The sequence below is a fragment of the Pan troglodytes genome, chromosome 23, assembly GCF_028858775.2.
Source record: "Pan troglodytes isolate AG18354 chromosome 23, NHGRI_mPanTro3-v2.0_pri, whole genome shotgun sequence".
NCBI lineage: Eukaryota > Metazoa > Chordata > Mammalia > Primates > Hominidae > Pan > Pan troglodytes.
The window spans coordinates 48,368,438-48,391,236 of record NC_086016.1 but is presented as its reverse complement, the minus strand read 5'-3'; the positions used below and the strand labels follow the sequence as shown (position 1 = coordinate 48,391,236).

Genomic DNA, 22,799 nt, shown 5'->3' with positions numbered 1-22,799 from the left:
TCCCTCTGCTGAGTACCAGGGAAAGTCAGATCTTCTGGAGGGGACAGGTTGCTCCAGATATTTTAACGTGGAAGATCTCGTGGATTGTGGGTGGAGGTAATGCTGGCTCTGTCCTTGCAGGGTACCTTGGAATAAACTGTGTGGATGCCTGTCACCTGAACCCCTGCGAGAACATGGGGGCCTGCGTGCGCTCCCCCGGCTCCCCGCAGGGCTACGTGTGCGAGTGTGGGCCCAGCCACTACGGGCCGTACTGCGAGAACAAGTAAGAGCAGCCCCTGGTGCCTCCCTGCGCCTTCAGAGTCCATGTGGCTGTGTTCCCTCGACTCAGTGTCTTCTCTTTCTTATTTTGACCCAAAGATATGTGTAATTCTGGGTAACAGGGACATATATTTTTTTTAATTTGGCATGAATTAAGTGAAAATCAAAATTTTTTAAATTTTTATTTATTTTTTTATTTTTTTGAGACAGAGTCTTGCTCTGTCACCCAGGCTGGAGTGCAATGGCGCGATCTTGGCTCCTTGCAACCTCTGCCTCCTGGGCTCAAGCGATTCTCCTGCCTCAGCCTCCTGAGTAGCTGGTCCTACAGGTGCCCGCCACCATGCCCAGCTAATATTTTGTATTTTTAGTAGAAATGGGGTTTCACCATATTGGTCAGGCTGGTCTCGAACTCCTGACCTCAAGTGATCCGCCTGCCTCAGCCTCCCAAAGTGCTGGGATTACGGGTGTGAGCCACCATGCTTGGGCAATGAGAATCAATTTGGACGTCTCAAACTAACCCCATTGGATCATGTGTCCACACCAGAAACATGCAAATGACTCACCTGGAGTCCTCGCTGGGCCCAGAGCAAACAGGCCCCATGAGATGCAGGGAGACGCATGTGATTTACAGAGAATGCTTTCTCTGTCGAGTCGCTGGGCTTGAAGTCATTTCTGATGTGTGCGGAGATCCTAGTGTGGTTAGGACAGGCAGCAGCGTGCTCTCTGGCTCTGGGCTCTGTACCCTTTGCACGGGGATCGCTGGGTACAGGTGTGTAGTCATCACAAGCGTCACTTTGTCCAAGGTGGAGCTGCTGGGTTCTTCATAAACCAAGGTTCCAGGTCGCCGTGGAGGTGATGCCCCTGTGGCTCATTGTCCTCAGCTGTTGGTGGCCATCAGGTGCAGGGACACCTGCTACGCTCTGTTCTTTGTCCTCCCGAGCCTAGAGCAGGTGCTGTGATCCCGGCTGTGACCCCATGAGTGGGAAGCAGCCTGTGCCCTGGAGCTGGTGACCTCACGAGAAGATGGCACCACATCATTCTTGGATATCAGCAAGATGTGATGCCAGGGAGAGCGCAGAGGAGGTGCCCTAGGAGTGGAGAGGGAGGTGGGAGCCAGTGTGGCTGAAGCGGGAGGGCATTCTGGGAGTGAAAGCAACAGAGCCAAGCTGCAGAGGAGTAAGGCGATGAGGCTGATCTAGAGAGGCCTGGGTGGGGACGGAGGTGGGCCCACAAGCCAGGAACAGAACTCGGCTGTGTGGAGGCCGTGGGGGCCCAGCACTAAAGTGGCAGGACCGGGTCTGGTCTTAGGGAACCCCCACCTGCCGCGTGGAGCACAGCTTGGAGCAGGGGGAGTTGCCAAGAGGCTGATCCAGCATCTCCATGCCCGGCGCCACAGTCACCACGGCTGCAGGGGGATGAAGGTTCTGGGGCCCCCACGCTGCACACACTCATCCATAAACGCCAGACTCTATCTCTGGCCTGGTTGTCTTCATGACCCTGATTTGTACACAGTCCTTAATACTTGCTCGCCAAGTGAGTGAATGCTAGAGGCTGGCAGCTGGGTGGAGGGAACTTGGTTAGCCAGGGGGGAACGCAGGAGCCCGCAGGACACTCGGGCGGGGCCGTTGCAGGCAGGTGGGCCTTCGGGTGACTGTGCAGGTGCAGCCCCATCAGGAACGGGTAGGGAGACTCATGCACAGCAGCGGCCAGCACCTCGGAGGCCTGGCTTTGTCCCTGCAGTGTTGATCATCTTCAGTGTCTGTTGCTCTCTGCCGGGGGAGGCTCAGGGAGGCAGGACTGGCTTCCGCTGGATTCCGAGTGCACGGGCGCATGCCGCTGTCCTAAGGGGCATGCTACACCAGGGCATGGCTGCCCTGAGCATCTGTGGGGCTGGTGGCCAGGGGACCTGGGGGACAACAAAAGCTGCAAAACTCCCTGTTTAGGAGCTTCCTGCGGGCATCTCATGCTGGCACTCACCCCAAGACCACTTTGAGAAGTTGTGCCAGGCAGCTGAGCTCAGTCTGCCTGGGGCTGCGTTGTGAAAGGCCAGCCTTGCAGTGGGGTTCATTGTCATTAAGCCCCAATGAGTCAGGCATCACGTGGACGTGGGGCACACGGTGGACAGAGATGTCGTCCCAGTCGCTTTGGGCATGGTGGATCTGTGGGTGGGGGGTGAGGTTGGGAGCCGGTAGAGGGGAGACTGAGGCCATGTAACGTGGAAGGGGAAGCTCCCAGAGCTGGACCCAGCCAGGCCTCCTGGGCAACCATCTCCATGCTGCCTGCAGGCCTCTTCTCATTCCAGAAAGCAGAGTTACATAAACCTTCCAGCTGCCCTCTTATTTTCCCCACAGACTCGACCTTCCGTGCCCCAGAGGCTGGTGGGGGAACCCCGTCTGTGGACCCTGCCACTGTGCCGTCAGCAAAGGCTTTGATCCCGACTGTAATAAGACCAACGGCCAGTGCCAATGCAAGGTGAGGCCCAGCCCCCATGGTCTCTGCATGCTGTGTTTGCTCACACACATGCACAGCTGCCCCTAAATACACACACGCCTTCACATACCCTGTCTGTACACACTCACACCCCTGCACACACACCTGTGCCCACCCACATCACATTTGTGTACAGATGTGGTTTTTGGTTTCCTTGCTGCTCCCCCGTGCTCTGTGAATACTCCATGGCTGCTTTCCTCGTGTAAACTACGGGTTCAGCCCTGCCAGTCCCCGCCCGTGGAACAGGAATCCCTGCCTCCTCCCGGCCTACTGCCCGTGGCTGTGGGAAGCCCACCCGTTTCTGAGGGCTGGCTCATCTCTGGCACCACCCCGGCCCTCCTGGCCTCCTGGTTGGCCATTTTCCTGGGTTTTTTTTTTTTTTTTTTTGAGACGGAGTCTCGCTGTGTCGCCCAGGCTGGAGTGCAGTGGTGCGATCTCGGCTCACTGCAGCCTCCGCCTCCCGGGTTCCAGCAATTCTTCTGCCTCAGCCTCCTGAGTAGCTGGGATTATAGGCGCCCACCACCATGCCCAGCTAATTTTTGTATTTTTAGTAGAGACAGGATTTCACCATGTTGGCCAGGCTGGTCTTGAACTCCTGACCTCAGGTGATCCGCCCGCCTCAGCCTCCCAGAGTGCTGGGATTATAGGCGTGAGCCACCGTGCCTGGCCATTTTCCTGGTCTTTACCAAGCTGGTGTCCCATGATGACAGCAGTTTTAAAATAGAAAGTGTCACTAAGTGCGTTATGCCCCACGCCCATCCAGGGCGGTCAGTCCTAACCTGCATGCAGCACGGAGCTCACATCTCACGTCTCCAGAAATGCACACGCGTTCTCAGTGCAGACTCTAGGGACCCCTCCCCAGCCCTCTCAGGATACATCACCTCCTTCAGGATCTTCGTGTACACCACAGCCATGGCGCTCACAGTGACTTGAAACCCAAATGTTAGGTCTGAGGGTAACAGGAGCCTGGGCGAGGGACATGAGCTTCCTGCAGATGCGGCTGGCCCTAGGAGGGAAGCTGGCACCAGGGCACCCTTGGATGCCATCTCGTGATGTCAGTAGTGTCCCCACTGCCCGCGGTGGTTCCAACAGCAAGTGGGACTTGTGTCCTGAAAGGCTCAAATTAAACAGCTCTCCTGGGTCAGGGTCGGTCCACACATGTCACCAGATGGCGGTGGTGGCATAGTGGGTGGCAGAGCAGAGAGAACGTGGGGAGTGCATTGGCGAAAACTTGCCTATGATTTTTTTCTCATCCAAAGTTACAGGCAGGGCGTGGTGGCTCATGCCTGTAATCACAGCTACTCTGGAGGCTGAGGCAGGAGGGATTACTTGAGCCCAGGAGTTCAAGACCAGCCTGGGCAACATAGACTCCCATTTCTACAAAAAATAAAAACATTAGCTGAGTGTGCTGGTGCTTGCCTGTGATCCCAGCTACTCAGGAGGCTGAGGTGGGAGGATCACTTGAGCCCTGGAGGTTGAGGCTGCAGTGAGCTGTGACTGCACCACTGTGCTCCAAACTGGGCAACACAGTGAGACCCCATCTCAAAAAAATAAAAAAAGTTATACAAAATGTAATAAAAACCCATAAAGATCGCAGTCACCCATGCGCCTCCCAGCTGTGATTATTAGTGTTTTAGCATCTCTTCTGGGCCTGCCGCTCACTGTCATTTTACACACAGTCGGAGTCCCCGCCTCACACACAGGTCTGAACGTTGCTCACGAGTCTGCCCAAGTCACAGCCTGGTCACAGCCTGCCCCGTTTTCCGGGGCGGGGTTGAGGGGGTGCTACTTGGGCCTGGGGAGGCCCGGTGACCGGCCCAGGCAATGTAGCTGGTAAACGGCAAGGGTCAGGCATGAACCCAGGACTTTCTGAACCCGAAGTACAAGCTCTTGATTGTCACCCTGACCCACCCAACGGTGGACGTTCAGGTGGCTTCTAATTTTTCAAAACAACTTTAAAAAAACGCCCAAGGGCTATCCCCATACGTAAGCCTCCATTTGGATCTCTGATTCTTTTTAGGACAAATACGAAGGTGCCCACTGTTGAGACTTGTTAAGACATGAGGGAGGGCGTGCTTCCCGGAAGAACTGCTCTCTTGGGTCCGGCCTTGTGGGGCCTTGGGAGGCAGCCCCCGTTGGGTGTGGGATGTGGGCAGAGGGTAGCCATGAGGGGTGGGACGGCTGGCGGCCAACACACACACCCAGCTGGGAGTCTGGACGTCGCTCGGGAAACACGCTGCAAGGTAGGGCCTCTCCCGGGCATCTGAAGTCACAGGCCCTGCCTCTGGCTTTTGCAGGAGAATTACTACAAGCCCCCAGCCCAGGACACCTGTCTGCCCTGCGACTGCTTCCCCCATGGCTCCCACAGCCGCACTTGCGACATGGCCACCGGGCAGTGTGCCTGCAAGCCCGGCGTCATCGGCCGCCAGTGCAACCGCTGCGACAACCCGTTTGCCGAGGTCACCACACTTGGCTGTGAAGGTCCGCGTTGCCCCTCGACACCCTGCAGGTTACAGCGCAGGGACAGGCTGCTGCACTGGCGTGCACGTGTGTGCATGCACGCCGGGTGTTTGGGGAACCCTGGGCTCCCTCGTGTTCTGAGTTCTCTTGACCTTCTAGAAACCTGGTTCTGCGTGAGGGGGTGTGGGTCAGAGCCTGGTCACCCCTCTCCAGCTGTGACATGGATGGGGGCAGGGGAGATGCTAGGGTTCGGTTCTTGGTGGGAGCAGGGCCTCCTGCAGGGAGGCGCATGCAGACAGTGGTGCCTGTTTGTGGTCGTGGGTGTGGCGTGCCCCGCTGAGCAGACTTCTCTCTTCTCTACCCCAGTGATCTACAATGGCTGTCCCAAAGCATTTGAGGCCGGCATCTGGTGGCCACAGACCAAGTTCGGGCAGCCGGCTGCGGTGCCATGCCCTAAGGGATCCGTTGGTGAGTCGCCGTGGCCTGTGTGTAGGGAACTGAGGCAGGCGTCCTTGTGGGAGGAGCCAGTCGAGATGTGGGGACTCATGGAATGTTTCGTGTTGAAAAAATATCCGCAGGCAAAGTGCTGGGGAGAAATCCGATCGCCTTTTCCCTACCAGGAGATACACAAAGCAGGCAGAGGGCGCAACAGAAACATGAACAGTGCAGCGCGTGTGGGGACGCCCGCCAGTCAGGCCCGGCCAGTCCCTGCTCTGCCGCTCAGGCTGGGGCACCGGGACAAGTGGCTTCACTGTTCATAGCATCGGGTTACCTCTGTGAAATGGGGACAATGACTGTGTCCACTCTGTGAGGGGCGTCTGGGGAATCCAGTGAGGCAAGGAAAGGCCCAGCCGAAATGGATTCCTGGTGCATGGGATTGTGGCTGCCGGCAGATGGTGTTGCTGATTTCTTTCCTCACGGGCTTGCTCGGAAGTGCTGGCTCCTGTTGTCTGGGCGCCCGAAACGCCTGGTTGTCAGTGTCAGAGCAGCTTCGGCCGTGGCCCTGACATGAAAGAGGGGCGCTGGTGTTGGCCTCCTGGCCCCCATGGGGTTCTAACCACCACGCAGTGTTCTGGGTTTAAGTACATTCAGATTGGGGATTGAAATACACAAGCATTGATCAACAGTTTGAGTTTCAGGCTTTGCACATCTGCTCTCCTTCCCCAGGAAATGCGGTCCGACACTGCAGCGGGGAGAAGGGCTGGCTGCCCCCGGAGCTCTTTAACTGTACCACCATCTCCTTCGTGGACCTCAGGGCCATGGTAGGGGCGCCTCGGGGATGTGTGTTCAGCAGGGGCACGTGTGTGTTCGTGTATGCGTGAGAGAGTTTGTGTGGGCCGAGGCTCCTGGGCTGGGGAGTGTTGGGGCGGCTCGGATAGCGCAGGGACAGCCCCACGGGCCCGCAGCCTGGAGCCAGCAGGTTCCTGTGGACTTCGGGGTGTTGGCACCTGAGCCAGGCACCCCCACGTGGACTTCTCTCCCCCAGAGGACCCACCTCTGTGTCTTTGGTTCTGAAAACACGGGGTCCCTGCATTTGACTCCATTTGCCCTCTGATCCTGCCCTGTTTCATGGCTTTTGTTCCCACGTCTCCCACTCGCTATCTTTCTCGGAGCCCTCTTCGGCCCACCAGACCCTCGTTTCCATGGTCTAGCTGTCAGCAGTGCTCATTTTGGGGCTTTTTGTTTTTTGTTTCTTTTTTTGGAGATGGAGTCTCACTCTATCTCCTAAGCTAGAGGACAGTGGCACGGTCTCAGCTTGCTGCAACGTCTGCTTCCCGGATTCAAGCAATTCTGCCTCAGCCTCCCTGGTAGTTGGGACTTACAGGTGCCCACCACCACACCCTGCTAATTTTTTTATTTTTAAAATAGAGACGTAGAGTAGAGTATTTTCAAAATGGAGAGTAGAGATGGGTTTTCACCATATTGGCCAGGCTGGTCTTGAGTTCCTGACCTCAAATGATCTACCCGCCTTGGCCTCCCAAAGTGCTGGGATTACAGGCGTGAGCCACCATGCCCAGCCAGGCTTTTGGATTTTTAAAGTTCCTTTCTGACAAGGAAACTTGCACCAGACAGTAGTGAGTTGCTGAGTAACAGCAGGGATTGAAGGTGGCCGAAGTGGGTTTGCACACATTGCGACTGCCTCCCTGTTCCAGAATGAGAAGCTGAGCCGCAACGAGACGCAGGTGGACGGCACCAGGGCCCTGCAGCTGGTGAGGGCACTGCGCAACGCCACACAGCACACGGGCACGCTCTTTGGCAATGACGTGCGCACGGCCTACCAGCTGCTGGGCCACGTCCTTCAGCACGAGAGCTGGCAGCAGGGCTTCGACCTGGCAGCCACGCAGGACGCCGACTTTCATGAGGTAGGAGGGTGCCGCCGCCCTGGCTCGGGGACACTCGGGGACACTTGGATGCCCGTGGGTGGGTGCTGTGGGGCTGGGCATCTACCTCAGTTCGTGGAAGACGGTTGTGTCCAGGATCCCCATCCTCATTTCTCAAATGTGAGCCCTGGCGGGTGCAGTGCCTGACTAAACTGACGACGAGCGTTAGGGAGTGTTCTGGAAGGAAACATGCAGGTCACAGCCTTGCTGGTGATCCCGGTAGTGCCTGTAGTGTGATCTAAGTGGCTTCTAAGGGATTCTAAGTGGCCCACCTGCATCAGCCCCTCTCCCTTCCACGCAGCCTGTGATGGAGTGTCGTCCACCCATTTGACAGGTAAGGAAACAGAGGCACAGAGAGCTAAGGCGTTTTCCCAAAGGCACAGCTTGTAAGGGGCAGGGCCCGGCAGTGGGCCCCCATGTCCACTCCCACCCGCAGCTCTGAGGTCCTGCTTTCAGAGGGCCACACCTCTGCCTCAACCCTCTGGCTGTGTGTGTGGAAGTTGTCATCCCCTGAGCAGTATCGTTTTAGGGTCAATGCAGAGGGGACTCATGCAGCCTGATATTTGGAAAGTGCTTTCGGGGACTCCAGAAGTTTCGTTGTGGCTCTGCTGCAGGCCTCTTCATCCAGACAGGACCCCCAGAGGAGTGCCTGTCCACACACAGCCCATGGGGGACACCCTGTCCCTCCCACCCATCCCCAAGGAGCCCTCAGGGACCTCCTCATCCACAAAGGGCCTCCAGTCCATGCAGGGCCCCCATGGAACCTTCTAGTCTGCATAAGGCCGCCAGAGACCAGGCAGGGTCCCCTTGCTGGGATTTGAGTCCCAGCCTGAGAGTTGGGCCAGTGGCGTTTGTTCTCCATGCGTGACTCCACAAACAAGTTTCCTTCCTGGTTTCTTTTTCTTTCTTTCTTTTTTTTTTTAAGATGGGGTCTTGCTCTGTTGTCCAGGCTGGAGTGCAGTGGTGCGATCTTGGCTCACTGCAACCTCCACCTCCCGGGTTCAAGCAATTCTCCTGCCTCAGCCTCCCAAGTAGCTGGGATTACAGACGCCCGCCACCACGCCCGGCTAATTTTTGTATTTTTGGTAGAGACAGGGTTTCACCATGTTGGCCAGGCTGGTCTCGAACTCCTGACCTCAGGTGATCCACCTGCTTCAGCCACCCAAAGTGTTGGGATTACAGGCATGAACAACCGTGCTCAGCCCTGGTTTCTGTCTTGGGTGTGATCTCGAAGCCCCTGAGCACAGCCTCATGCCTCCACCCAGTCGTTCACACAGACCCTGGGGTGCACAGAGGCTGAGGGTCACCCTCGGAGGAGCTGTCCACGTGTCCATGGCGGCCTCAGTGTGGGTCATCTGCGCAGCCCAGGTTGTGGTGGTTCCATCACTGCTTGACGTGGTTGGTGGGGTTCAGGAGGAGTTCTGATGTAATAACCAGGGGCATCGCCATGTCTTCCCTGCCTTAGCGTCTTGGGGTGTATGTGAAAAAACCCCTGGCAGGGCTCACTCTGCCAGAGTCCCAGCCTCTGACATTTGAATCACCCACAGTCTCTCTGGCTTATTTGATGGGGTTCAGGATTTATGAAAATCACACATTAAAAAATGACTTCTGGCCGGGCGCGGTCACTCACGCCTGTAATCCCAGCGCTTTGGGAGGCCGAGATGGGCAGATTGCCTGAGCCCAGGAGTTCGAGACCAGCCTGGGCAACATGGTGAAACCCCGCCTCTTCTAAAATATGAAAAAAATCAGCCGGGCGGGGTGGTGGGCGCCTGTAATCCCAGCTACGTGGGAGGCTGAGGCACGAGAACTGCTCGAACCCGGGAGGCAGAGGCTGCAGTGAGCCAAGACCGTGACACTGCACTCCAGCCTGGACAACAAAGTGAAACTCTCTCAAAAAACAAAAACAAAACAAACAAAAAGACTTCCTTATCTATTTGAATTCAACTTTGATTAATGTTTGATTCTATTTATAAACTTAGACCATGAAATTCCCCTAAGTATTTTAAATGGAATTAATATATGTCATGTAGTTGATTTTTTGTTTTGTATTTCAATTGTTCGGCTAGCAAACAGACCTTCCAAGCATTTAAACAGTGCTTGTAAATCTAGTAAATTAAGTTAAAAATATGAAGCATCTTTAATTCTCTGGATTTTAATATACTTTGTGAGCTTAGTAACATTTTTCTATTCCTCTTAAGATAAACTTTTTGAAAAAATATTTGGGAACTAGGCCAGGCGCGGTGGCTCACGCCTGTAATCCCAGCACTTTGGGAGGCCGAGGCGGGTGAATCACCTGAGGTCAGGAGTTCAAGACCAGCCTGGCCAACATGGTGAAGCCCTGTCTCTACTAAAAATACGAAAATTAGCTGGGTGTGGTGACACACGTGTGCCTGTAATCCCAGCTAGTTGGGAGGTTGAAGCAAGAGAATTCCTTGAACCCAGGAGGTGGAGGTTGCAGTGAGCCAAGATGGAGCCACTGCATTCCAGCCAGGGCGACAAGAGCGGAAGTCTGTCTCAAAAAAAACACAAACAACAACAACAACAACAAAAACAAAAAACAACTAATATTAAAGAGCACAGTCTAAAGTGTAGGGCTGGAATGAATGAATGAGCCCACTAGGCAAGCAAAGGCTTTCAGGGCAGGTGTCCCTCGGTCCCACGAGCCAGGCCTCCGCAGGCTGAGTACTGAGTGCTGTCTGTGTGACCAGGACGTCATCCACTCGGGCAGCGCCCTCCTGGCCCCAGCCACCAGGGCGGCGTGGGAGCAGATCCAGCGGAGCGAGGGCGGCACGGCACAGCTGCTCCGGCGCCTCGAGGGCTACTTCAGCAACGTGGCACGCAACGTGCGGCGGACGTACCTGCGGCCCTTCGTCATCGTCACCGCCAACATGAGTAAGGCGCTGGCTGCGTTGGGGTGGAACCCTGCTACCATCAGGGGTGCGCCCCAGAGCTAGGCCCCCATGGGGTGAAGCAGGTGGGCTCCTGGCCCCCCCTTGGCCATGCTCTTAGAAAAATAATTCTGAGGCCGGGCACGGTGGCTCATACCTGTAATCCCAGCACTTTGGGAGACTGGGACAGGCAGATCACATGAGGTCAGGAGTTGGAGACCAGCCTGGGCAAAATGGTGAAACCCCGTCTCTACTGAAAATACAAAAAGTAGCCAGGCGTGGTGGTGCATGCCTGTAATCCCAGCTACTCACGAGGCTGAGGAAGGAGAATCACTTGAACCTGGGAGGCAGAGGTTGCAGTGAGCCGAGATTGCGCCATTGCACTCCAGCATGGGTGACAGAGCTAGACTCCATCTCAAAAAAAAAAAAAAAGCCGGGTGCGGTGGCTCACGCCTGTAATCCCAGCAATTTGGGAGGCCAAGGTGGGCGGATCACAAGGTCAGGAGATCAAGACCATCCTGGCTAACATGGTGAAACCCCATCTCTACTAAAAATACAAAAAATTAGCCGGTCGTGGTGGTGGGCGCTTGTAGTCCCAGCTACTTGGGAGGCTGAGGCAGGAGAATGGCGTGAACCCGGGAAGCGGAGCTTGCAGTGAGCCGAGATCGTGCCACTGCACTCCAGCCTGGGTGACAGAGCCAGACTCCGTCTCAAAAAAAAAAAAAAAAAAAAGATTCAGCAGGTAGGCCTCTGTTTCCTCATCTGTAAATGGAGCCTTTGGGAAGACAGTCTGTGGTGACGTACCCATGGCTCCCAGGGGACAGGTCCCGGGCTAGGGAGATGTTGGGCCATGATCTTGGGGGTCCGGCAGGTCTTCCAAACCCTCAGGTGTGAGACTCTAGAAGGGTGGGTGTCGAGGACCCCGCCTCACTCCAGGCTCACTGTAGACAGGTGTAAGTACAGGCGGGATGCAGGAAGTTGGAAGTCAGTTCTGTTCTAAAGATGGTCAGTCAGCTGGGTGTGGTAGTTCACACCTGTAATCCCAGCACTGTGGGAGGCCGAGATGGGCAGATTGCTTGAGCCCAGGAGTTCGAAACCAGCCAGGCGCCATAGTGAGACCCTGTCTCTGTTAAAAAAAAAAATAAAATAAAAATTAGCCAGGTGTGGTAGCATGCTCCTGTATTCCCAGCTACTTGAGGCTGAGGTGGGAGTATCGCTTGAGCGCAGGAGGACGAGGCTACAGTGAGCTGAGATTGTGCTACTGCACTCCAGCCTGGGTGATAGAGTGAGATCCTGTCTCAAAAATAAATATAAGTAAATAGTCTGGGCATGGTGGCTCATGCCTATAATCCCAGCACTTTGGAAAGCCGGGGCATGCAGATTACTTGAGGTCAGGAGTTTGAGACCGGCCTGGCCAACATGATGAAATCCCATCTCTACCAAAAATACAAAAAATTAGCCAGGCATGGTGGTGCCTGCCTGTAATCCCAGCTACTTGAGAGGCTGAGGCAGGAGAATTGCTTGAATCTGGGAGGCGGAGGTTGCAGTGAGCTGAGATTGCACTACTGCACTCCAGCCTGGGAGACACTGCAAGACTCCACCTCAAAAAAAAAAAAAAAATATGGCCAGCCAGTGTCAGTGTGACAGTTGTGGTCATTTTGAAAACAGCAGGGGTTCAAGAAAGCCCTGGGAGTTATGTCTGATTAAAGGAACTGTCCCCCCAGTTCTTGCTGTCGACATCTTTGACAAGTTCAACTTTACGGGAGCCAGGGTCCCGCGATTCGACGCCACCCATGAAGAGTTCCCCAGGGAGCTGGAGTCCTCCGTCTCCTTCCCAGCCGACTTCTTCAAACCACCTGAAGAAAAAGGTAAAACCGCTTAGAAACCTGCTGCTGCCCTCGGAGTCCCCAGCGTCCAGGGAGGGGAGGGCCCCACTGCGGGCATTGCAGGACCTGCACGCTGAAGATCTGGGCCAGAGTGTTCCGAGTGCTCTCTGGTGCCAGGTCCTGTTGGTGACAGCAGGTTGTTTTGTACAAGTGCTTAGGTACAGGCTGAACGTCGTAATCCTGAAATCTGAAATGCCCCAGAACCTGAACCTTCTTGAGCACCAACCTGACACTTAAAGGAAGTGCTCATTGGAGCGTAAGCATGAAACAATAAAAAAAATCAAAATCCAGGCCAGGCGCGGCGGCTCACGCCTGTAATCCCAGCACTTTGGGAGGCCGAGGCGGGCAGATCACCTGAGGTCAGGAGTTCGAGACCAGCCTGGCCAACGTGGGAAAACCCCGTCTCTACTAAAAAATACAAAAAAAAGCCAGCTGCGGTGGCGGGCGCCTGTAATCCCAGCTACTCAGGAGGCTGAGGCATGAGAATTGCTTGAGCCCACGAGGCAGAGGTTGTAGTGAGCCAAGATACACCAGCCTGGTGAGACTCCGTCTCAAAAAAAAAAAAATTCCAAAATGTTCCCAAGCATTTCAGCTGAGGGATACTCAGCCATGTAATTGATAATGTGAGAAAGAAAAGAGAACTGAAATTTGTATGTGAGCTGGTTGTCTTTGGTGTGCAGTGAAAAGCTGCTTCTAGCCGGGCGCAGTGGCTCATGCCTGTAACTCCAACACTTTGGGAGGCCGACACAGGGAGGATTGCTTGAGCCTAGAAATTCAGAACCAACCTGGGCAACGTAGAGAAACTCCATCTCTACCAAAGAAGTTTTTTTTAATTACCTGGGCATGGTGGCGCATGCCTGTAGTCCCACCTACTCAGGAGGCTGAGGCGGGAGGATTGCTTGAGTCCGGGAGATGGAGGCTGCAGTGAGCTGTGATCATGCCACTACAGCCCAGCCTGGGCAGCAGAGCAAAAACCTGTCTGGTTGGAGGGAAAGCTGCTTCTAAATAGAAATAGACATTTTAGAATCACCTTTCCCTCCCCGCAAAAAAACAACAAACCAGAATGCTGTCTGTGTATGAACAAATCTTCAATCCTGGGTTGAGATTATGATTCAAAACAGTTTGAACATTTTGAATTTTCTTAAGGTGCTTTTTTACAGATCCATGACAATTACTAAAACCTTTCCCAAATAAAAAGGACATGAAAAGGTAAACTCTGTAATGGAGAGTTTAAAATTGGAAATGTTGTTAGTAAGTGGATTTTGTCAGGTATATGATGTTATCTCACGTGTCTTAAAAAGAGGGGTGACTCTGATGTGGGGTCATGCTTGAAACTAAGAGGACGAGGTCCCTGACTCTCCATTGCAGCCAGCTCTCTCTGGAACTAATAGAGTGAGAACTCGCTCATTACCAAGGGCTGGGCACCAAGCCATTCCTGGGGGATCCACACCCATGACCCAAACACCCCCGACCAGGCCGATTTTCAACCCTGATCACATTTCAACATGAGATTTGGAGGGGCCACACATCCAAACTGCATCAGATACATTCATGTTTAAGCAGTCCATCTCCAGAACTCTTTTCAGCCTGCAGATCTGAAACTCTAGCCCACGAAACACTAACTCTCCTCCCCAGCCCCTGGTGCCCACCGTTCTTTCTGTCTTTGAATTTGACTCCTCTAGGGACCTCCTATAAGAGGAGTCACACAATATTTGTCCTTCTGTGATTGGCTTATTTCACTGAGCCTAATGTCCGCTAGGTTCACCTGCGTTGTAGCAAGTGTCAGACTTTCCCTCCTTTTGAAGGCTGAGTAATATTCCATTGTGTGGATGGAGCACGTGTTGTTTATCCACTCACCTGTTGACCCATGCCTGAGTTGTTTCCACCTTTTGGCCTGTGTGAATGGTGCTGCTGTGAACATGGGCATAGAAGTATCTGGGTCCAGGCCGGGCATGGTGGCTCACGGCTGTAATCCCAGCACTTTGGGAGGCCGAGGCGGGTGGATCATGAGGTCAGGAGATCGAGACCATCCTGGCTAACAAGGTGAAACTCTGTCTCTACTAAAAATAGAAAAATTAGCCAGGCGTGGTGGCAGGCACCTGTAATCCCAGCTACTCGGGAGGCTGAGGCAGGAGAATGGCGTGAACCCAGGAGGCGGAGCTTGCAGTGAGCCGAGATGGCGCCACTGCACTCCAGCCTGGGCGACAGAGCGAGACTCTGTCTCAAAAAATAAATAAATAAATAAAAATAGAAGTATCTGGGTCCCCGCCTTCAGTTCCTTGGGGTGTATACCCAGAAGCGGGTTTGCTGGGCCATGTGGTAAGTCCTGTTTTTGATTTTTTGGGGACCCACAGTACTGTTTTCTGTGGGACATCTGTTGGTTTTTGAGAAGCACCTGCTGGCACTGACAGCAGTCTTGGGGAACACAGGTGCTCCTGCCAGAGTCCTCACCCTCTGCTCACATTGCAGAAGGCCCCCTGCTGAGGCCGGCTGGCCGGAGGACCACCCCGCAGACCACGCGCCCGGGGCCTGGCACCGAGAGGGAGGCCCCGATCAGCAGGCGGAGGCGACACCCTGATGACGCTGGCCAGTTCGCCGTCGCTCTGGTCATCATTTACCGCACCCTGGGGCAGCTCCTGCCCGAGCGCTACGACCCCGACCGTCGCAGCCTCCGGTAAGGCCTGGGCACGGGGCACACGGGGAGGTCCCGTTCTGGAGGCTCCTGAGGCTTCCACAGGTCAAAATCCTGATCCTGATCAAGCACAGGTCTTCACAGTGACATTTCACCGTGACCCTGGCCCAGAGACAGAGACCATTGCCTTGTGGTGTTCCTTGGAGGGAGATTCTGGGTCTGCCATAGGATACCACACCCTGGAACGTTGCACACCCTTCGCCTGGGCTCATCCTGGTGTTTCTGCCAGAAATGCCCCCTCCCCAGCATACACCCCATCTTGTGCCCAGAGGGACCCCATTCTGTCCCCACACACCTGGACCAAGGCTGTCGTGGGTAGTGCCTGCTGCTGGCCCCGGGGTTAGGTCTGCTCAGCTAGTCCTGGCTGGAAAGGATGAATGTCCCAGAAGCAGCTTTGCAACCTGCTCGGTGGGAGCAGCCCAAGGCTCCGCCCTTCTTCTTCCTGCCATTTCACAGATACTTCCCTGGCTCTGGGATCCTCGTGTTTACGTGGTTCTCAGTGACCGGGTGATTCATCCCCATGAGCTGCCATTATTTTGGTGTCTTTTGCTGGACACTGAAACCATCCCCTGTGATTCTGCCATTAGCTATTACGGGCTGTGACATCTTTGCACCTGTGCCTTCTCTTTCTTTTTAAATTTCTGAAGTCCCAATTTGACCCAAAGGTGACACCTCTCTCTGTGCCCTGTCAGTGATAAAACCTGCCCTAGGGATGAAGATACTGTGGGGTCCGTGGGTCCGAGCTCTCGGAGTGTGATTCTGTCTCCCCTAGAAACACATCATGGCGTGTCCTCAGGGCATTTGTGCGCTGGATTTAAGCAGATGTTTCCTAACCGTGTTTGTCCCCGTGCTCTGGCTTCTTGACCTCAGGTTGCCTCACCGGCCCATCATTAATACCCCGATGGTGAGCACGCTGGTGTACAGCGAGGGGGCTCCGCTCCCGAGACCCCTGGAGAGGCCCGTCCTGGTGCAGTTCGCCCTGCTGGAGGTGGAGGAGCGAACCAAGCCTGTCTGCGTGTTCTGGAACCACTCCCTGGCGTAAGTGCGACGCCGGGAGCCCCATGTGAGGGCTTTGTCAAGGGAGAGTGCCCCCGCAGGGTCGGGGGCTCAGTGGCAGAGCGCCCCAAGAGGACGGTCTCTTGTGGTCTGTGTTTCCCCTTTTAGTCCCCCGTGGGGCAGTGAGCCTCCTGCTCTGCTTCTGTGGGAACATCAGAGACCTCCCCTAGATGTCCACACACAGATGCACACAGACCTGCACGTGGAGATACAGACGTGCAGGCGCACAGAGAGATCCCTCAAGGCTGACACCCAGGAAGGGGACCCCTCACCTGCGGGACTCCCGCCATGCAGCGGCCAACACTAGTGTAGTGCCCAGTTCACCGCTGGATAAGACAGGCCCGTTCCGGTCACACACGCGAGACAGAACCCAGAGACTGGCCTAAGAGCCCATCTGCTGACGGTCTTGCCCGAGAGGCCAACACAGTCCAGCTGTGGGGACTGGCTTCACCCCCAAGAGGCCACACCTGGCCGCAGCACAGTTTATCTGGCCCGTTTCAGAAGCAGCGTCAGAGAGTCACAGAGTGGCGAACGCAGGAGGCGGTGCGCGAGAATCTGTGTTCTAGCATCCATGCAAGCGAGGGAAAGGCGTTTCGTCATTAGAAAAATGCAAAATGAGTGATTCTCACCCACACGTGAGACTGGATTCAGCACCACAGTGTGGCTCCGGTCTGCTGGGAGCCAGTAGTGTTTGTGCATTGGTTTTGCTTTTTAGCTGCAGAGTTCACATGAGGTGTGGACATTTGAGTTGCTCTATCGTTACAGGGAGCTTGCCTTTTCTCTGCTGGCTGGTTTTCACTTTTGCTTTCTCTGTTTAGAAGAAGGCACTGGAACGGGGGTGTGGTGGGAAGGGCCCTGTTGCCGGGATGGGAGCACAATCTGGGAGGGGAAGACCCACTGCCTCCCCACACACCGGGAGGGAGTGCCGGGAAGGGGAGACGCCATGCAGGAGTCAGGCTTGAATCTGCGGAGCGTTGTGCATCTGGGGACGTCTTTGCAGCAGGAACGCTGCCCCCATCACAGTTGCCCTGGGCACAGTGAGGAGCCATGAGTGGGGGCTGTGCTGGGGGCGGCGCTATGGTGAGCGAGCCCGGTTAGCCCAGCCTCATTCTTCTCCTGCTTCTGTGCTTTCCAAGTTCTAGTTAATAAGCAACCAGCATGGCACCTGGAATGTAGTAGGCGCTTGGCTTATAAAAGAGAGAAGAAAGGAACCCCTTTCACCACGACGGACGTCAGGCCCGGCTGTCTGTCTTGGGCATTCATCTGCGTCCTGGCAATTAGCTCCAGCTCTAATGACCTGCTCTCTGCTTTATGTTGCACTTATTATTCCCAGATTGTAAAGTTTGTGCCAAACATATTAATGCTCACATCCCATTTTACAGATTAGCAAAGTAAGGATCTGAGAGGTTATGTGATTTTCGCAGAGTCTGCGAGGGCAGGGCCCTGTCTGAAGCTGAGACACACCTTGTAACACCTTGTTATTTGGGGCTTCCCATCAGTAAAACGGGAGTCATAATGGGGCCCTGGCTTCTGGGCAGTTCCCATAAAACATTGTGCAATCTGAAGATGAAAGTGTCAGAGGAAGGTGAGATGTCCTTTCTGAAAGCGTCTGCCCTCAGAAGGAGACGGGACCGCATCGCAGCTGTGTGAACCCCGGGGCAGTGGTTCCAGCGGCGGGGCGGACGCGAGACAGCCCCATTTGAGTTTTGCTGCTAGATGGCACGTAGAACTTGAACTTCAGAGGGTGCTCCTTGGAGGCCCTGACCAGACACAGAAGGGAAGGGAGACTGTTCCCATGGTCCTGCCTCCGCGGCAGTGAGGCTGCTCTTCTTACAGCCAGGTGGCTCTTGTCTTCGGTGCAGGGGGCTGGTGAGGAACACGGTGGGGAGCAGCCTGCGAGGGCGCTGGGCTTTCAGCACTCACGGCACCTGCTGTTTGGTTTGGCCAGGATGGCCTGGGAGCCCCCAGGGCTGGGCAAAGGCTCCCCTCTACAGACTCATGGGCAGAGGGAACCGTCTTACCCCTGCCCCTTCTCTCTCCTCTCCGCAGCGTTGGTGGGACGGGAGGGTGGTCTGCCCGGGGCTGCGAGCTCCTGTCCAGGAACCGGACACATGTCGCCTGCCAGTGCAGCCACACAGCCAGCTTTGCAGTGCTCATGGACATCTCCAGGCGTGAGGTGGGCATCCTCCCGTGGCCACTGTGCCCTCTGGGCCTACCCCCAAACCTGCCCCTCCCCCTCAAACCTGCACCTCCCCGCCAAACCTGCCCGTCCTCAAACCCGCTGAGCCTGCCCCCAAATCTGTCCCCTCCTCAAACTAAATCTTCCATTCTAAGTGCTTGGAACAAAACAAATCAACCGATTAAAACACATATTCGAGGATTGGCCGGAGTCTGAGGATTTCCATAACAAAGCCCCATTATAAGGGTTTTCAGAGAGCCCTGGTTATGTATTAAACCCCGGAATGGCAGACCCAAAGCTCAGGCTCTGAGGAGCTCTCGGAACCTGCCCCTCACTTCAGTGCGGGTCTGTTGGGCGGTGCTGCTCCCCACCTGCTTTGATCCTAAGGGAGGTGACAGCTGCTGGGCGCTCTCCCTCGGGGCCACACGCAGGGCAGCAGGACAAAAGGCTGGGCGGCTAATGTTTAACCTCTGGCATTTTAAGCGGCCTGGGAATGTGAGCCGGCCATTGTGGGCCTGCAGATGAATTGGGGAATGGCCGGAGCGCTGTCCTGGCCTCCCGTTATCCAGACAGGAGGGAGGTGGGAGCCAGCCTGGCCACAGCCTGTGTGGGACCCTGGGGTCTAGGAGTCAGAACCAGGGGCCTGGGTAGCCTCCCCCGGCCCCTCCCCGGGTTTGCACTGTGGCTCAAGGGCCCAGGCCACTGTCCTTTCCGAGGGCTTTTTGATGTGAAGTGGCCCTGGTTTCTGTCACATTCTTGGAAGGGTGAGTCAGCCCTCAGGTGGGGCTGGAGGAGGGCAGCGGCCTCTTGTGCAATATGCAGGTGAAGCTGACCCGCCTCTGCCCCTGTCTCATGGGCAAATGTCACTCCCCAGCAGGACCCAGCCTGGAGACGGGGTCAGTGATTAGTGGAGTTTGTTCATATGTGGGCGGGGTTGGGGCTTGTCTCATGGCCAGGATGCCAGGTGACATGTGGGCCAAGGAAGCTGAAATTGAGGCAGAAGAAAGGAGGCTGGAGTGAGAGTCCGAGGCTCCCATGGCCTGGGCGCCCCAAAGCCAGAGGTCTCTGAATGGCCCCCAAGCCAGTGGAGGGAGCCTGGCGTGCTGCTACAGGCCCCAGGGATGCCCAGGGCCCAGGGCCCAGGGCATTGAAGGAGCCTCAGGAGGGGCAGTTCCAGGCCCAGAGCCATGAGCACTCGGCCTCCCCAGCCCAGCCTGATCCTGCCAGCCTTGATCGTTTCATAAGCAAGTGTGTAATTTATCTCTATTATGCAATTACCAGATCTGAGCCTCAGCCCTTACCTTCTCTCCTGCCTTTAACCCTCCCGCCCACAGAACGGGGAGGTCCTGCCTCTGAAGATTGTCACCTATGCCGCTGTGTCCTTGTCACTGGCAGCCCTGCTGGTGGCCTTCATCCTCCTGAGCCTGGTCCGCACGCTGCGCTCCAACCTGCACAGCATTCACAAGCACCTCGCCGTGGCGCTCTTCCTCTCTCAGCTGGTGTTCGTGATTGGGATCAACCAGACGGAAAACCCGGTATGGCCACTCTGCTCCCCTCCCCACTGTCTGGGCCGCACCTTGGAGCAGCTACCATAGTCCTGTCCTGGCCACTCCAAGCACCCTGGCTAGCTCCTCCTCACCACCCCCACCTCCGCTTCACAGACGCCCTTTCAGGAACGTGCCGGGTCACAGGCTGTGGGTGGAGATGTGGGATTCACTGGCAGGCCCAAGCACTTTGACTCTATTGGGAGATGGGGGGCCCTTTCTTTCTTTCTTTCTTTCTTTCTTTTTTTTTTTTTTGAGAGTCTCGCTCTGTCAACCCAGGCTGGAGTGAAATGGCACGATCTCAGCTCACTGCAGCCTCCACCTCCCAGGTTCAAGTGATTCTTGTGTACATCCCCAGGAGAATACAACTCTTGTCAAAAGTGATTTAAGGGCAGTGGCTCATGCCTGTAATCCCACCAGGATCCCTTTGGGAGGCTGAGGCAGGCAGATCACTTGAGGTCAGGAAGACCAGTCTTGCCAACATGGTAAAACCCAATCTCTACTAAAAATACAAAAATTAGCTGGGCGTGGTGCTGGGCACCTGTAATCCCAGCTACTCAGGAGGCTGAGGCAGGAGAATTGCTTGAGCCTGGGAGGCAGAGGTTGCAGTGAGCAGAGATGGAGCCACTGCACTCCAGCCTGGGCAATAGAGCGAGACTGTCTCAAAACAAAACAAAATGATTTAAGATGTAGAAAGACTGAATAGTCCTATTACCATTAGAGAATTTGCATTGCAGTATAAAAACCACGGCCAGGTTGGGTTTATCTTAGGAATGCAAGGATGGTTTAACATTTTAAAAATCTATGAATGCCATTTACCTCACCAGTACATTTAAGGGAAAAATATTATTTTTCTCAGAAATGTACAAAAGAATTTTGATAAATGTTATGCTCATTAATGATTAGAAAGAAAGAAAAACCTTTGAACAGACTAGGACTAGGGGAAACTTTAATCTAATGAAGACATCTACAGAAAACCTGCAGTTGACATAAATAACAATGGGAAGATACTGGAGGCATCCCCTGTAACGTCAGGAGCCCACTCACATTCACCACTGTGGTGCAGGGTGGTCTTGCCAGTGCAATGAACAAGGAAAACAAAAGCATAGAGATCAGAAAGGAAGAAACAAAGCTGTCATTATTAGGTAACATGAAGGATCTCATAGAAAAAAATCTAAAACAGTCTACAGGCACGTTATGAGAAACAATTAGGCTGGGCACGTTGGTTCATGCCTGTAATCCCAGCACTTTAGGAGGCCGAGGCAGGCAGATCACTTGAGGTCAAGGAGTTCGAGGCCAACCTGGCCAACATGGTAAAACCCTGTCTTTACTGAAAATACAAAGATTAGCTGGGCATAGTGGTATGCACCTGTAATCCCAGCTACTTGGGAGGCTGAAACACAAGAATCGCTTGAACCCGGGAGGCGGAGGTTGCAGTGAGCTGAGATGGTGCCACTGCACTCCGGCCTGGGCAATAGAGTGAGACCCTGTCTCAAAAAAAAAAAAAAAAAAAAAAGAGCCTGGCAGCAGGTGGACGACGGGCAGAAGATCAGAGCAGTCTGATAATGCGCAGGCCTGGGAGGTGGGGTGGAGACCCAGAACTGAAGCCAGGGCACTGGGCACGGGGAGAAAGGAGGGACAGGACCAACCGGTTATGGAGCAGGCAGGAAGGAGGAGTCAGGGGAGTTTGACGTCTCCAGAAGGGAGAATGAGTAGTTGAAGGTACCACCCATTGAGAGGCAGGGTCTGGGTGAGATGGGACACCTGCGGAGGCCAAGGAAGGTGTGGCGCATGAGCCAGGGAGGCCGCCTCCAACTCGTGGGTGGAGACGGTGTCTGTGGGGCTGGACAGGCCCTGGGAAGGGAAACGGAATAAAAAGACCAGGCTGGAACCTTCCGGCGAGCTGCTCAGGGCCGCGTGCAGACCTGAGCTGCTCGTCCTTTTTTACGGCAAGCAGTGGGACCAGACCCCTTTCACATCAAGAGGGAAGGCGGGCACCCCCACCTCGCAGGTCACCCTTGAGAAGCCTCCATGGCTTCCCAGCAGTGGTAGGTGGAGCACCAGGCCTGGCCCATGAAGGACGAGCCCCGAGGCATGTGTCAGACCAGCCAGGGCCAACCTTCCCCGCCGCCTCCCAGGTGCTTCCCGAGGCCGAGGCCCCGGGCTGGCGGGGGCTCCGTGTGCGGGGCCCATATGGCAGGGTCGCTGCTCCTGCGGAGAGGTTTCTTCACACCCGCAGCCGGGCGCATCCCCGCAATGGGCACGTTCTCATCCGCGCATTGGACTGGGAGGGCTCTGAGAAGTGTGCGAATTTCATCTCAAAACCCCTCTAGTGTGCTTTTGAGTGGCGTGAATGGGGGAGAGGGGAGTCGGTGCAGGCCACTCCCTGCAACTCCACACCCCAGCGAAACTGAGGCGGCCCCTGGGTTCCGACACTGACTCATCGCCTGCCGGAGTGAGCGCTGTCCCGGCAGCCACGCACGGCTGAGCATGGAGAAGGAAAGGGCGACCCGGCAGCGTTCTAGGGGCTTGGCAGCGTGCCTGGGCTTTATGGTTTTTTTGTAAACCCACAATCCTATCTCTGGGCGAGGTTTTTCATCTCTCAGAGTGCTGGCAGGCTGAAATGATTTATTATGCATCCGCTTTTGTCTTTGTTCTATTTCTGGAAAAGGTGGTACATTGGTTACGGAAGCAGGTACGACCCTGCTGCAGCCAGGATGGCACAGCCCTCGCTCTTTCTGTTTTCAAAAGGTGGTTTTGTGGGTTTACTTTTCACATTATTTGAAGCAGCCATCCAGCCAACCAGCCTTCTCACCCCCTTCCTTTTCCTAAGCCAGTGTGATTTCCACTCAGGAAACCGGGGTGTTTGGTGTAGAGTTCGCCAGCCACACGCTCGCGCCTCGTCTCCTGACCGAGGCCACGGTCTGAGGCAAAGGGCCTGTCTCTGGCATAACTTGAGCCTGCG

General features: G+C 55.2%; 1 protein-coding gene across 3 annotated transcripts in view; it reads left to right on the top strand.

Moving 5' to 3' along the window:
- Positions 1 to 22,799, top strand: part of CELSR1 (cadherin EGF LAG seven-pass G-type receptor 1) — a 180,624-nt gene that overhangs the window by 143,832 nt on the left and 13,993 nt on the right. For all 3 annotated transcript variants that reach the window (XM_024352868.2, XM_024352869.3, XM_024352870.3), the window contains exons 13-24: positions 121 to 262; positions 2,610 to 2,730; positions 5,046 to 5,229; positions 5,575 to 5,676; positions 6,376 to 6,470; positions 7,362 to 7,571; positions 10,298 to 10,481; positions 12,202 to 12,345; positions 14,833 to 15,037; positions 15,926 to 16,093; positions 18,161 to 18,287; positions 19,625 to 19,825. In XM_024352868.2, coding sequence (XP_024208636.2) covers positions 121 to 262; positions 2,610 to 2,730; positions 5,046 to 5,229; positions 5,575 to 5,676; positions 6,376 to 6,470; positions 7,362 to 7,571; positions 10,298 to 10,481; positions 12,202 to 12,345; positions 14,833 to 15,037; positions 15,926 to 16,093; positions 18,161 to 18,287; positions 19,625 to 19,825 — 1,883 coding nt within the window. The remainder of the gene's footprint in view (positions 1 to 120; positions 263 to 2,609; positions 2,731 to 5,045; positions 5,230 to 5,574; positions 5,677 to 6,375; positions 6,471 to 7,361; positions 7,572 to 10,297; positions 10,482 to 12,201; positions 12,346 to 14,832; positions 15,038 to 15,925; positions 16,094 to 18,160; positions 18,288 to 19,624; positions 19,826 to 22,799) is intronic.